The 14,301-nt window shown below is 42.4% G+C and overlaps 1 protein-coding gene across 1 annotated transcript in view; it reads left to right on the top strand.

Moving 5' to 3' along the window:
* Window positions 1-14,301, top strand: part of ZNF365 (zinc finger protein 365) — a 30,732-nt gene that overhangs the window by 681 nt on the left and 15,750 nt on the right. Inside the window, exon 2 of the mRNA XM_031956899.1 lies at window positions 4,106-4,840. Coding sequence (XP_031812759.1) covers window positions 4,119-4,840 — 722 coding nt within the window. The 5' untranslated portion in view covers window positions 4,106-4,118. The remainder of the gene's footprint in view (window positions 1-4,105; window positions 4,841-14,301) is intronic.

Here is a 14,301-nt window from a genome sequence, read left to right as displayed (position 1 = left end):
TTTTTCTTTTTTCTCCCAGCGATGTTTTCCCTTTAGCACATCTCTTTAAACCCGATATCTTCTCCACCAGCAACCCCTCTTCCATTGCCCCCCTCCCTCCAGAGCTAGGTCAGAAACTCTCCCTGCTTCTCCCCGCAACAACCCCTTACCCCTATCGTGTCCCCTTCCCCGGGGTGCCCGCCACCCGGAGGCACCCTCCTTATCAGCGCACCCGCCCCCCCCTCCAATCAGCCTTCTCCCCCTCTTCCAGGCGTTGGTCCCAGTGAGCCTTTGCGCCTTCTCACAGCGAAGCCAGCCAATAAAGGAGTTTGTTACGGGCTTTCTCTCTGATGCGCACGAGTCAATTGGTCTGGAGAGTGTGACATGCCAGCTGTTTGAGGCTCCCTGGTAGCCCTGAGTGCTTCTGGAACTCTTGCTAAGGCCGTGCTCCCCGACATCCAGGCTTTTCTAACATGACGTCCCCTAGCCAAGACTCCTCATGCATGTTAAATTGGGGTAAAAACCATTTACCTGCCCAAGGAGCTCTGGGCATAGTTTGGTGTTGCTTTCGGGCATCCTTGCCAGCGTGAACACGTTAATCCCCTTCAGAAAATGAGAGCTGCTAGTTGCTAAGAGTTCTGTTGGAGAACTGTTCTGATGGAGAACTGCCTTTTTAAAAAAACTGTATACCTGGGGATAAGAGTATTAGGATTCATCGGACTCAATATGTTCATTTATAATAGCAGTTCCCTTTTCTTCAGAGCCTGGCTTCCTAACAATGGACAACTTTCAGGGGAATTCCTGAATCTAGGTGCTTTTTTAAAAAAAGGATATCGTTATCATTATTGCTATTGTAATTATTATTTACTAACATTCAGTTTCCTTTTTCAGTTAACTAGCATTTATTGACTACTTTTTGCTACATATTCTGCCAAATATGGAGGATACAAAAAGGGCAAAAGATCTCTCCAAAAGAGATCACAATCTATAAAGAGAGACAAATATGCAACATAAATTGGAGGTAATCAACCAGAGGAAGGCATTAGCAATTGCCAGTTAAGGATACCCAACTTTTACTCTGAGATTGGGCCATAGACTTCACAAAATTGTCAAAGGGGTGCATAGCACACACACAAAAATATTAAAAACCTCTTCCACAGTCTGAAGGTTTGTCAAGTTGTCATTTCTATTTTACAAATGAGCAAACTGTGGCTCCAGAAGATTTGATGGCTTGCCCAAGATCATACAAGCCAAAGTTTGCAAGCTCAGATCCCCTGTTTCTAAATATATATTCCAAATTTTCCCAGATTACTTCCCTAACATTCAATGAACATTTGTTCAGCCCATTTCATGATAGAAGCACTGTGTTAGAGACCAGGGTTGCAAAGACTAGACTCCTTGCCCTCAAGAAGCTTACATTCATTCTTCTATCCCAAATCCTGAGCAGGCTGCATAGGTTTTTTTGGTTTGGTTTGTTTTTGTTTTTGTTACTTGTTATTTAGTCGTTTTGAACTTTTATTCCCCATTTGGGTTTTCTTGGCAAAGATGCGGGGCTGGTTTGCCAATTCCTTCTCCAGCTCACTTGACAGATGAGGAAACTAAGGCAAACAGGGTAAAGCGATTTGCCCAGTGTCACACAGCTAATATGTCTTCAAGGTCACAGCTGAACTCAGATCTTCCTGATTCTAGGCTCAAGCTATTGCACCCCCTAGGTTGCATGTAGTTGCAATAATTCAGCAATATTAAATCGACATTTGTTGAATTGAAAGGATGTATTCCAGCCAAAGGCCTCCTTTGTTGGAAGTGTTCAGGAGCGGAGGACTATAGGCTTTCAGGACCATTTATATGCTTTGAATGCTCTTCAAAGGCCAAGGGCACAAAGACTTTTCCTTTTAGTGTCATAAGCAGGACTCTGCTTGAGGGTGAAGAGGTGAAATTTGCAGGTTTGGGAATTACCGTTGGTTGGTTGTCTCATTACTCATTATTATTATTATTATTATTATTATTATTTAAGACACCATTTACAGTTGGGGAAAGACAGCTGAGCTTGCTTTTCTCAGGACCAATTTTCTGTAAACAAATATGTTTTCTGTAGACAACTGTCCCCACTTTCATTACTTCAATATTTCCTTGCCTTTGTATGATCAGCAAAGTGAGCTGGGGCCTGGGAAGCAAGAGACACCCAGCCCTGGCAAAGGGGTGTCATAGAAGCCCAATGGGCCTGGAAGGCAGCCACCTGAGGCACCCAGCCCAGAACAGAATAAAGAAATAAATGTCCCAACCAAAGGCCTCCTTTTGATATTCTTTTCTCCGTTAAGGATCCTGGGTAGAATGTCACTAGTTGCAATAATTCATCGATACTAAATTGACATTTGTTGAATTGAACAAAACATATTCCCAACTAAGGGCCTCCTTGCATATATTCAATCAGTAATGAACTTTAGAATGGGCCTTAGAAACATGAGCAATCATGACTGCTGGTCAGTGCCTCTGAATTTACATTTGCAAGGTAGATGGACGAAATCCCTTTTATCTTGAAACCAAAACAGTGGGAACAAACTAACAAAACCTCAACATGTATACTTTACTTTATCTCATTTCATTTGATACTCAAAACTTGAGGGTATGTGACCAGTCTCAAAACCAAGAACATCTGGGTTCAGGTGTTGTCTCTGATCTATGCTGTTTCTGTTACCCTAGTCCAATCCCATCACTTTTTTTGTCCTCTGGGTCACACTCTAAGAACTTAGAGGTTCTGACCTAGTTAGGTAGAGGAAGTTTCCTTCTCTGGGAGTTCCTTATTTATACTAATGAAGTCACAGTCCAGTCCCTGTCCCTGCTCAAAATAATCCTCTAATATAAATGTTGCTGGTAAACCTTGAAAAGTCTACACCTGTGACTTCATCCATGGAATGAATTCCTTGAAGGTAAGATCTTGCCATCTTCCCCATAATTCTTGCCTTAGAAATTTGGCTGGGGATGCAGAAGGTTATAACCAGGATGAATCAGACTCAGGTCTTGCATCCAGGTCTTTCCGATTCCAAAGCCTGCCCTCTATCTGTGATACTGTATTGCCTCTCTAGGTGCAGGTGTTTATTTAATCTGCATTTTATAGTGAGGAAATGAATGCTTCCAAGGACTCCCTCCTCATTTCTACCTCCTGGCTTCCCCCAAGTACCAGTTACAAATCCCTTCTCCTACAGGAAGCCTTTCTCAACCCCTCATTTTGGTGCCTTCCTTCTGTTGATTATTTCTATGTTGTCTTATTTGCATGTTGTGTCTCCTATTAGGTTGTGAGCCCCTTGAGAGCAGGTATTATTTTTTTTTTCTTTTTGTGTCCTCTTGCTTAGCACAGTGCCTGGTACACAGCAGATGCTTAATAAGTATTTATATTCTAACTGGCTAGTAAATGGAGCCTATCCAGTCAGTAAGGAGTAGAATCAGAATTTGACCTTGAGTCCTACTTCTTTCTCATGCTCAGTTCCAGTACGCCCCAGCTGTCTCCGACACACAGTTGTATTTGTCCTGGGGATTTCTGCTTTCCAAAATTATAAAGTCCTCCTTGTACCACCAAGGGAATTGTCTGGCTGAACCATAGTGTTAGTATTTGTAATTGGAGAGAGGATGGACTGTGTAGACAACATCAGGAACCAGTTCTGGAGACAGATGGAAAAACGATGTTTCTGAAGCTGGGTTCCAGTTACTTACATCCTTTCATTCTGAGTAACTGCTAAAGCCCCAGCTGGGCCTCTAACTAGTTGTGCTTTCCCCCTTATTTATCAAATGGAGGGGGCTGGACTAGGTATCCCCCAGGTCCCCTCCTTTTTTGAGATCTCTGACCTTTGACTTGATCAGAGGGTTCCTACCTGTTTTTGTGACATAGATGCCTTTGGGTCCCTTTTTCTACTTTTAAATTCATTCGATAACAGACATAGGATTTCAAAGGAAATTAATTCTATTAAAATCTAGTTGTCTAAAAGATATTTTGAAATCCAATTCATGACTCCTAGATTGAGGACCCCTGGTTAGATTATCCCCGGCCTCTATCCCAGCTCTGCTGTCTTGCAGATCTGGCATTTGGATATACGTAGAAACTCTTTGGTCTTTTTCTCCTCTCCTCCTCCAGGATTTTTAGAGTAATGCAACAGAAGGCTTTTGAGGAAAATAGATACCCCTGGCAAGAGTCATTCGAAAATGTTGCTGTGTGCCTGCCATTTCGCTGCCCACGGTGTGGAGACCATACCCGCTTTCGAAGCTTGTCTTCCTTGAGGGCCCATCTGGAATTCAACCACAGTTATGAAGAAAGGAGTCTCATGACAAAATGCAGCCTCTTTTCTCCCCTCAAAGACCCAGACCTGATCACTTCATCAGAACCCCTGAAATTAGGGAGCGGCGGCCGAGCAGTCAGACAGAAATCTGGCTATGTGAACTTGTGTAACCTGTCCCGGGAAAACCTGAAGGATCGCAAATCCCTTCAGGTGGTGGCGGAGAGGCCGGTGTCTTTCGTGCCCATCTACACTTCCATAGACTCCTTGGGTGGTCCGAGGTCCAGCCCCGGGCTGCCCACCACGGATGCCAAAGCTTCCTTTGAGGCCCATGTGAGGGAAAAGTTCAATCGGATGGTCGAGGCGGTGGACAAGACCATCGAGAAGAGGATCGATAAGCTGACCAAAGAGCTCGCACAAAAGACAGCAGAACTCTTAGAAGTCCGAGCGGCTTTTGTGCAGCTGACTCAGAAAAAGCAGGAAGTTCAGAGGAGAGAGAGGGCCTTGAACCGGCAGGTGGACGTGGCCGTGGAGATGATCGCTGTCCTGAGGCAGCGGCTCACGGAATCCGAAGAGGAGCTTCTCCGCAAAGAAGAGTGAGTGAGGGCCAGGAGGGGAGGGGACGGGCCCGTCATCCTCAGTGGCAGCAGACTAGATTTTTAAGTTTGGGCGGTTTGCCATGGACATGACTGAAATGACCAAGGCACAGAATTTTCAAGAGGAAATGAGGGCAACTTTAATGCTGCTTCAGGTAGGAAGACAGGCAGGGGAAGCAGTATCTCCTAGAGCAGTACCACTGAAGACCTCTAAAATTCCCACCCTTGAACAGAACCCTCATTGCTCTGCCCTAGTTATTATTCTGTTCTCCATTTGCTTTTTTATTCCCATAAGTCATTTTCTTTACATTTAAAGGGGAAAATGTGGATTAGATGTCGATTTCAATGACCTGTTTTAGTAGGAATAATCAATACTTCCAGGACCTATGATTTTATCTTTTGGGGTCTTCTTTCTGATGTGAGGTTCAGCATCAAAATGATGTGGGTAATGTTAAGTACCAGATGATGGTGGGAACCAAAAGTTGGAGTTCATTCCCGGGAAGAATTCCCAATGGCCATTCTCTTTGGCAAAAAGATTTATTTGGGGGAACAGATTACAGACAAAAAGAAGGGATAGTAAATATGAAAGAGTAGGAGACCATATGAAAGACAAGTTCCTCAGTGGAACTCACAATTACTCAGGAGAAGGGGAGCACTTCATGATATTGGGGCACACCCTTAGCTGGCAGGCTAAATCCTGAAAGGGACTCAGCACCCCAAAAGAGCTAGTTAGCCCTAAGAAGGAGAAGTGGGGTTGGGAAGCATAGTAGAGTTAGGAGAGATACTACATGACATGGGGAAGAGAAGGGAAAAAACTCCATGAGATAGAGTGCTAACCGACCCAACGGAAAGCAGCAGCCACCGAATGGCCCATTAGTCAATTTTATAGGGGAAATTTAACCTCAGGGACATGACTGGGATTTCTGACAGGACATCCTGAGGGGAGACTGCCCGAGACCTGTATAGAGGGTGTGTCTCAGGAGTTTGACATAATTTGGATTTCAGCCTGGACAACCTTCCCAGGCCTAAACTGGCTCTGGAACTAAACCTACAGCACCTTCTCCCTGCTAATCTCAGAGATTAATTTTTGACGATTCCTCTGCTAATCACACCTAGCACTGAAGATCTCATCATTTCTACTAACTTAAATCCTAACTGGTTCGGTCCAAAGGAAAGAGGGCTGGATTTGGAGTCCAGGGCCTTGGATTAAAATTCTGCTTCTGCTGCTTCCTGTGTGTGTGAGGGCCGCAGGTTCCCTATCACAAAGGGACTGGGCTGGATCAGTGAGGGGGTCTCCCTTAGCTTCTCATCTATGATCCTATAACTTCTGTGGGACTTCTTGAATGGTCTTTGGGAATCATTCCTCAAAAAACATTCTTTGATATTTCATTGTGATGCAGAGATGGCCCAATGGCTATTTCACTGAAGCAGCTCTGACTTGTGATTGAAAGAAAAATTCTGAGAGAATTATTTCTTAGCAAAGCTAGCAATTGTCAATAAATGGGGTCCGTGATCTCTAAGTGATCAAAGATCCCAGAGTCATGGATGATAGGATCTCTAGTGTTAACAAGATGATGAGCAAGATCACAAGCAACCAATATGTCTTCCTATGATTGGCTGGGACATCCCTGGAGATAAAATCAGTCCTCAGGCAATGAAATTAGATTGTAAAGTGATGGGATTAGCCTGAAAACAAGGAAGTACAACAGTATAGATTGAGGAGATTGACCTTTAGGTTAATTAGGTTTCTTTGGAAACTTTGGAAAGTGAATGGTGAGTTAAGTTAGATAGGGTTTTTCTCCTGGTAGAATATAAGCTTCTGCGGGACAGGTGTTGCCTCATTTTTATATTTGTATTCCTAGTGTCAGCAGGGACTCCACCCTAATTAGACACTTCATTTATTTGTTGTTTGTTTGTCCATCATTTTCAACTTGACTCCATGTGAGCTGGATGTAAGTCTTCAGCCTCGATCTTCCTGAGTTATTGAAGTCCAGTAGCAGGATAAGAGTCAAGATTGCCTGCGATAGCTTGGGATCCAGGGGATGACTTTGGGATCTTTGAGGGCTGACCGATCTCTAAGCTCTCCCTAGCTCCTGCTTTAGCTGCCTTAATGGCTGTTGGAGCAAATTGTCCTCCTCTACCCATTGCCATGATTGGGGTTGACACCTCCCTAACTTACCAATGGATTCCAAATCTGTCAGTTATTCTCGGCCTAGTTTAGCTTGTCTATCGAAATGCTTTACTGAGAGGGGGCAGCTGTTCATTCTACAGCTCCTTGGAGCCACGGGTGAGAGTTGGATGAGAAATGGGCACCAAAGGTAGTCTGGGAGTCCTAGAGGCCTTGGCAAGCCCTCATGCCAAAGTGTGAGTCCCTCCTGGACACTCCTAGACTCTAATCCTAGTTTGCTGACTATGGGAGTGTGTGCAAGGCAGCAGACTCTGGGAATATAAAGATAAAAGAAAAAAAATGGCCCCTGCTCTCAGAGTTTTGACTGTATTCAGGAGGGACGCAGAACAGAGAAAAGCTAATAGATCACACTTACAGACTGCTTCAAGGTTCACAGTGTTTCTCTACATGCATATTACCTCATTACCTCTTACCTAGGACCTAGGACTACCCATTTTACAGGTGAAGTGACTTGCCCCAGGTCGTATATGTATAACAAGTATCTGAAGCAGGATTCAAATTCGGGTCTTTGCCTCCAATTCCAAGCACTGTGCACTATATTATAAAATACATACAATAATTGAGGAAGAGGGAGAGAGTACTAACATATGGGGTGGGGGCCATGTTGGGAAAGCTCTCATGGGTGACATGTGAGCTGTCTTGAATGAAATTAGGGACTCTAAGAGGTGGAGGAAGGCTCAGAACCTGGTAGGATTTAAAGTTCAGGGAATGCATTCTTGGCAGGGGGGAATTGAATGCAAAAGGCTGGAGACGGAGCATCCGATTGGGGAATCAAGAGAAAGCCAACTTGTCTGGAAAATGGGGGGAATGGAGGAAAATAATAGGAAAGAGTCCTAAAAAGTAACCCTGGGGTCAGATTGAGGAGGGTTGTAATTGCAAACAGTTACTCCAAGTAACTCCAGTTACTCCTATAATGGAAGGATGATCAATGTTTTTTGTTTTGTTTTGCTGAGGCAATTGGGGTTAAGTGACTTGCCCAGGGTCACACAGCTAGGAAATGTTAAGTGTCTGAGGCCAAATTGGAACTCGGGTCCTCCTGACTTTAGGGCTGGTGCTTTATCCATTGCACCACCTAGCTGCCCCAATGGTTTGGTCTTCTTTAAAATGCAATAGCAAATGAATCCACATTGTGTATGGTTTGGTTTTGTTTTTATAGTGGGAATCATATTTTTTGCTTTCTTTTTTTTTTCCTTTTTTTTCCCACATTGCCTTTTAAAAATCTTTTCTGGAAAGGAGATATTCTTCTGGACAGATTCAAAATTGAAAGACCAGAATCATAACTAGTAGTTGTGCAGATCAAGTCAAGAGTATAAAAATCATCTTGGAGCAAGCAGTGCAAAATCTCTCTCAAATGACTTATTTAAAGGAAAATTCTCTTGGAAGCAGGTGTGGGAAAGAGGCCTCAGGACAACCTGATAACTTCAGAGGATGAGTGGTAGGTTTTTGTTTTTGGCTGAGGCAGTGGAGATTAAGTGACTTACCCATAGTCACACAGCTAGGAAGCATTAAGAGTCTGAAGTTGGATTTGAACTTAGATCCTCTTGACTTCAGGGCCAGAGTTCTAGCCACTGTGCCATCTAGCTGCCCCTTGAGTGGTAGGTTTTAAGGGTGAACTAGAAGAAGAATTTGTGGTTATTGCTGAAGGCTGAGAGCCCTCTTGAAGCTGTGTTGCCCTGTGATAAAGCCCTGATCGTACCACTTTAGTTTCAGCTCTGTGACAGGCACGGGATCCATTTTTGTGCATTTGTACAACAAAGAATTTCAAGTTTAATTACAAATTCACAGTTAATGCTCCTATTAGGCACAGATGAGTCAAGTCAAGCCAACGGGCATTTCTTAAGTGCTTAATATGTGGCAGCCACTGGGTCAAGAAAGGGCAAAAAATACTCCTTGTCCTCAAGGAACATTCATTCCAAAGAAGGCGGTGACAAGAAAATAACTAGGTATATTCAGCCTATATTCTAGTAGATGGAAGTTAATATCATCAGGGAATATACTAGAAGCTGAGGAGGGGATAGTTTGTAGAAATGTCTCTTGAAAAAAAGGTGGGTTTTAAACTAAGAACACTTCAAGAACTGAGTTTTCAAATAATAAGCAATAATTCAATTCTTTGAGTGAAATGTTGAGTTTCACTGCTGAACCTTAGTTCAGGGCAGGGAGAACAACTAGGGGAATTAATACTATTTTCTTTCTGCTAATTTGTCATTCACATAGGTCTCTTCTCAAAATCTGCTATCTAAATTCAACTTAATTCAATTTTGTTCTTAGTATTCAGGAGTTTTACAGCCCCCATTTGGGGCTTTTTTAGCAGAGATACTAGGGTGGTTTACCATTTCTTTCTCTAGCTCATTTTTTTTTTTTTTTTTTTTTTTTAGCAGATAAGAAAATTGAGGCAAATAGGGCAAAGTGACTTGGCCAAGATCACACAGCTGAGAAGTGATTCAAAGTCAGTCCTTCTATTTCCAGGCCCAGTGTTCTATCCATTGGGTTACCTAACTGCTCTAAGTAGTGCTGTATTAGTGGGACTCTTCTCCCATGGCCCCTTCAACATTTGTCATTTTCTTTTCTTTTCTTTTTTTTTTTCTCTTTTTAGGTCATTTTTGCCAATCAAAGGCATATGAAGTAGAACTTCAGAATTACTTTAATTTTCATTCCTCTAATTAATAGTGATTTGGAGCATTTTTTTCACATGCCCTCTTGATTAATAGCTTCATTTTCTTTTTTTAAAAAAAAATCCATTCATCATCTATCAACTGAGGAATGGCTTTTATTCTTATAAATTTGAATGAATTCCATATCTATTTTAGAAATGAGTTCTATACCAGCTAAATTTGCAGCAAAAAGATTTTGTTTTGTTTTTTTCCCTCAGAATGACTTTTCCTTCTAAATTTAGCTTTGTCATTTTTGTTTATGAAAAAAAAAAACCCTTCATTTTTTTTTTTGATAATCAAAATAGTCCTTTAATCTTCTTTCCATGCTTGGCTCTGTACCTATCCATAAATCAGAAAGTAATTTTCTTCCTTGTTCTTTTAATTTGTTTGTGATGTCACCCTTGATATCCACGTCTTATACTCTTTTGGACCCAATCCTAGTATGAGGTGCTGACCTGAACCTGATTTTTGTCACGCTGTTTTCTTGTTTTTCTGGCAGATTTTGTTAAATATGGACTCCTTGCCCCAGTAGGTGAGATCTTTGACTTTATCTCACACCAAGCTATTAAATATTTTTGGTTCTAAATGTTGTGGACCTAATCTATTCTGCTGGTTAACCTCTCTATTTCTCCCCCCTTCCCCCGTACCAAATCATTTTGGTGATTCCTGCCTTGTAGCAGAGTTTAAAATCTAATACTTCCCTTGGTTCCAGGAGAAGCATGATATTGAAGACCTTGGGTGAAGGGCCATGAAGATCACTTAAAGGGAACTGATAGTGCTTAAGCTGAAGCATGAGAACAGAATCTAATCTCCTTGAAGAGGGAGACTGCCATTTAAAAATTTTTTTTTGTCTTTATGTTCTCCATGTCTAGTATGGAGCCTGGAACAACTTAAGAATCAATGTTCTGGTTCCTGGGTCTCCCTCCAGGTCTTAGATGTTTGGATCCTGAGGGAGAAGGGCTTTAAAGATTAGACAAAGAGAAAGCAAGAGAAGCTTTTGGGTATAAGGAGTGTCAAGGACAAAATCCAGTCATGAGCAAGTATTGTCGGTACGGGGATAATGAGCGTGGCTGTAGCATAGATTATAGGGAGAAGGGTTAGGGTATAATGCTGGGAAGAGGAAAAGTAGTAGCGCAGGATTGTGGAAGGTGTCCCTGAATACCATTCGGAGGGGTTTTAGCTTTGCTTTAGAGGAAATAGGATTTTGAGACAAGCTTTGGTCTCTGATGGAGGAAGACAGGTAGTCTAGCAGTGTAGATGATGCCTTAGAAGAGGCAGGGATTTGTAAGTAGGAACCCCTTTAATCAACCAATCAGTAAGTCTACAGCAAGCATCAACTGTCTTAAGAAGAAATTGTGCAGGTAGGTGATAATGAAAGATTGGGTGAAAATGGGAGCAACAGGAATAGAGAGAAGGGGACAGATACAAGTCATGCGGTTGGAGTAGAATCAACCTTCCTTGTTTGATGGGCATGAGAAGTGAAATGTGTGGAAGGGTTAAAGCTGACCCCAAAGATCCTTTTTTTTTTTTTTTTTTTTTTTGAGGCAATTGGGGTTAAGTGACTTGCCCAGGTCACACAGCTGGGAAGTGTTAAGTGTCTGAGGCTGATTTGAACTCAGGTCCTCCTGACTTCAGGGCTGGTTTTGTTCCTCCTAGCTGCCCCTCCAAAGATCCTTTATGGGGATTCTAAAAGGCTATAATAGAATAAGGCAAAAAATCTTAGATTTTATGTTAGAGGACTTGGGTGTATCCTTGGGCAAATATTCCCTTTCCCTCCCTGTGCCTCAGTTTGCTTATTTGTAAAATGAAAGGTTAGATCATTTTAAGCATCCATCTGTCTCATCATCTGTACCTCTATGCACCATATCTCATCTCTATATCTATGAGTTATATCTCTGTATGTATGAATAGATAATGGAAGAATCATTTATTACATATTTCCTATGTATCAGGAACTGGATTAACATTGGATATCCACATAGAAGCCGACAAGAGAGTTCTTGCTCTTGTGGCATTTCCATTCAGATGGGCAAAGACAATACATAAAGGGAAGCTGGAAATGGGGGAGCAAGGTCACTGTGAAGGAGGGGGGAACGTCTCCAGAATGAAATGAGACCTCTGTGAATGAGGAGGAGCCTGGCAGTGGACTTTCCTGAGAGACAGAGAGGAGCAGGGCCCACGGCTGGTGGTGGCTGAGATTACCAGGGCTGGGGATATCATTCAGAAAGGTCTTCACCAGCACTTTCAAAGAGATGAAGGAGGAAGGAGATACTGGGAAGTAATAGAGTATTGAGAAATTGGGGAGGGGGGCTCCTGCCTGCTGGTATCCTCATTTTGTGACCAGCACCTTACACTGCTGCTCAGTCACTGTCCTTCCAGTCTCTTACAGACTCCGTCTTCCCCTATCTAACCACTCTTTGCCAGGAAAACCCCAGGTAGCTTCATGGAGAGTGGAAGAGTATCTGCTACCCACAGTCAGGCTCTGTTTCCATCACTGGCCTGGCTGCCAGCACCTGGCACCAGCCCCACTGTAAGCTGATCCACACAGGCCCATGTCAGTCTGCGGCAGATAGATGGCAGATGCTGGGTGGAGGAGCTTGCTTGTTTTACCAGCTCAGCCCCTCTCCACTTAATTAACATGGACTGACACTGGATCGGCTTCAGGTACCTACACAAGCAGGTATCTACAGCCTGTCTGCCCTGGGCTGGTAAATATCCAGGCAGCAAGTTTCTAAAAATTACCTCACTTTTAATTGTCTCCCCTCTGGTTGGCGAGGGCTGGTATTTATTTCTTCCTAACTGATATTTATACAAACGGGGCAACATCGGGGCTTCGTCTCCATCTTGTATCCGATCCTCCTCGGTGCAGTTTCGGATGGGCGTGGGGGATTTCAAGTGTCAGATTTGCTCGAGTAAAGAAACAGAATTTGTTTCCAATTTTGGGGGGCCGGAAGGATTTTCTGTAGCTTGATCAACCAAGAGGGATCAGCAGTCAAGAGCCCCAGTACTCATAATTTATGAGTTGTGAGGAGACTGTATCCTAGGGGGTGACTTTCCATTGCTCAGAGAGGCGCTGACTCCAGGGAGATAATATTCTGTGTGAGCAAATTTATCCCCATCCAAGGACTTAGGTGAATGGTAACTAGATTCATTCTGACATTCCGGATTTCTCCAATTGGTTTTTGTTTGGTTGGGTTTTCTAAGTTTTCCGTTTTGTGAGTCAGAAAAGGTTTATTTATTTAGTGATTATTTGTGTTCATGTTAATATATGCATGTTGTACATGTATGTGCAGGTGTGTATATGTATGTATATAGGTGCATTATACATATGTATGTAGATAATAGTCTGTGTGATCAAATTCACCTCTGTCCAAGGACTTATGGAATCAGTAACTAGATTCATTTTGACATCCAGGACTTTTCCATTTTTTTAAAGTTTTCAGTTTTTGAACTTCTGGATCAGAAAAGGATGAAAGTACTTTGGTGGTTATTTGATGTATGTGTATATATGTGTGTGTCATGTATATGTGTGCATGTATGTGTGTATATGTGCAAGTGTGTATGTGTATACATGTGTGTATATCAGTTCTGGGGAATTGAAGAGGAAGCTAACAAAGTTTAGTAGAAAAAGAGAAGAGGGATATTTTTTGGGGAGGCTGTCTGGCTGAATGCATTGTTCTTTAATTTTGGACTGAACCTATGGTTTCATTGGTATAAAAAACAGCTGATACAGGCTATTAGATGACTTGGCCAGGGCCACATTGCCGGTAGATATCAGAATTAGGATTTGAACTCAGGACTTCCTGATTCCCAGACTGCTTTTCCAACAATGGTGTCACGCTGCTTCTCAATATTGACTGAATAATCAACCAAAGTCAAAGGGTTGAGAGGGAGAATAAACTATGAGCAGCCTTCGTGGTCCACTGATCTCTGCCAGATAACAGAGAAAGCTAGAAAAGCTTCTAGCATTGGTGACATGGGTTGAAATTACACATGGTGGAAGGAAATGGAGGAATATGGTCTGCATTCAGTTCAGTTCAGCAATTCTCCATCCAGAATCCGGCACTAGAGAGACAAAGCAAAAGCTATGGGGGCCCCACCCACTAGGGACTTTCAGTCTTTTGAGAATTTTATTGGGAATTTTATAGTTCTTATCCAGTTCAAACACTTTACTATGAAAAGAACAAAAAAGAGGTCTGTATAAGAAAATGTGTATTTTGGTATGCTTTTTATTTTTTTTTTTTTTTAAGAAGCTGCTAAACGTTTCAAGCAAGTAACAAAATTGTTCTGTTTAGGTCTCATTCAACATACCTTTTTTGTTTATTGCTGAATATTTTTAATATGCTTTGCTCTTTAAGAAAAAACAACTCTGAGAGCAGGAATTGGGTTTTTAGTTGTTATTTTATTTTTAGTGTCTTTTTTTTTTCATGTCCCCAGAGCTTAGCACAGTGTCATGCCCATAGTGTATGCTAATAAATGTTTGCATTCTTTGGGGAGCAGAGAGAACGCAGTATGTACCCACTTAAGTCATTTTGGGGAGTTGAACACCAACAGCAGAATCCAGAAAGGCCTATGTAGGCCTTGGGGTGGTGGTGATGAGGTGTTTGACCTCCCTGATGAGA

The sequence above is a fragment of the Sarcophilus harrisii genome, chromosome 2 (genome assembly GCF_902635505.1).
Source record: "Sarcophilus harrisii chromosome 2, mSarHar1.11, whole genome shotgun sequence".
Classification (NCBI taxonomy): Eukaryota; Metazoa; Chordata; class Mammalia; order Dasyuromorphia; family Dasyuridae; genus Sarcophilus; species Sarcophilus harrisii.
The sequence above is the reverse complement of the archived record's forward strand: the minus strand, read 5'-3'. Positions and strand labels throughout refer to the sequence as shown.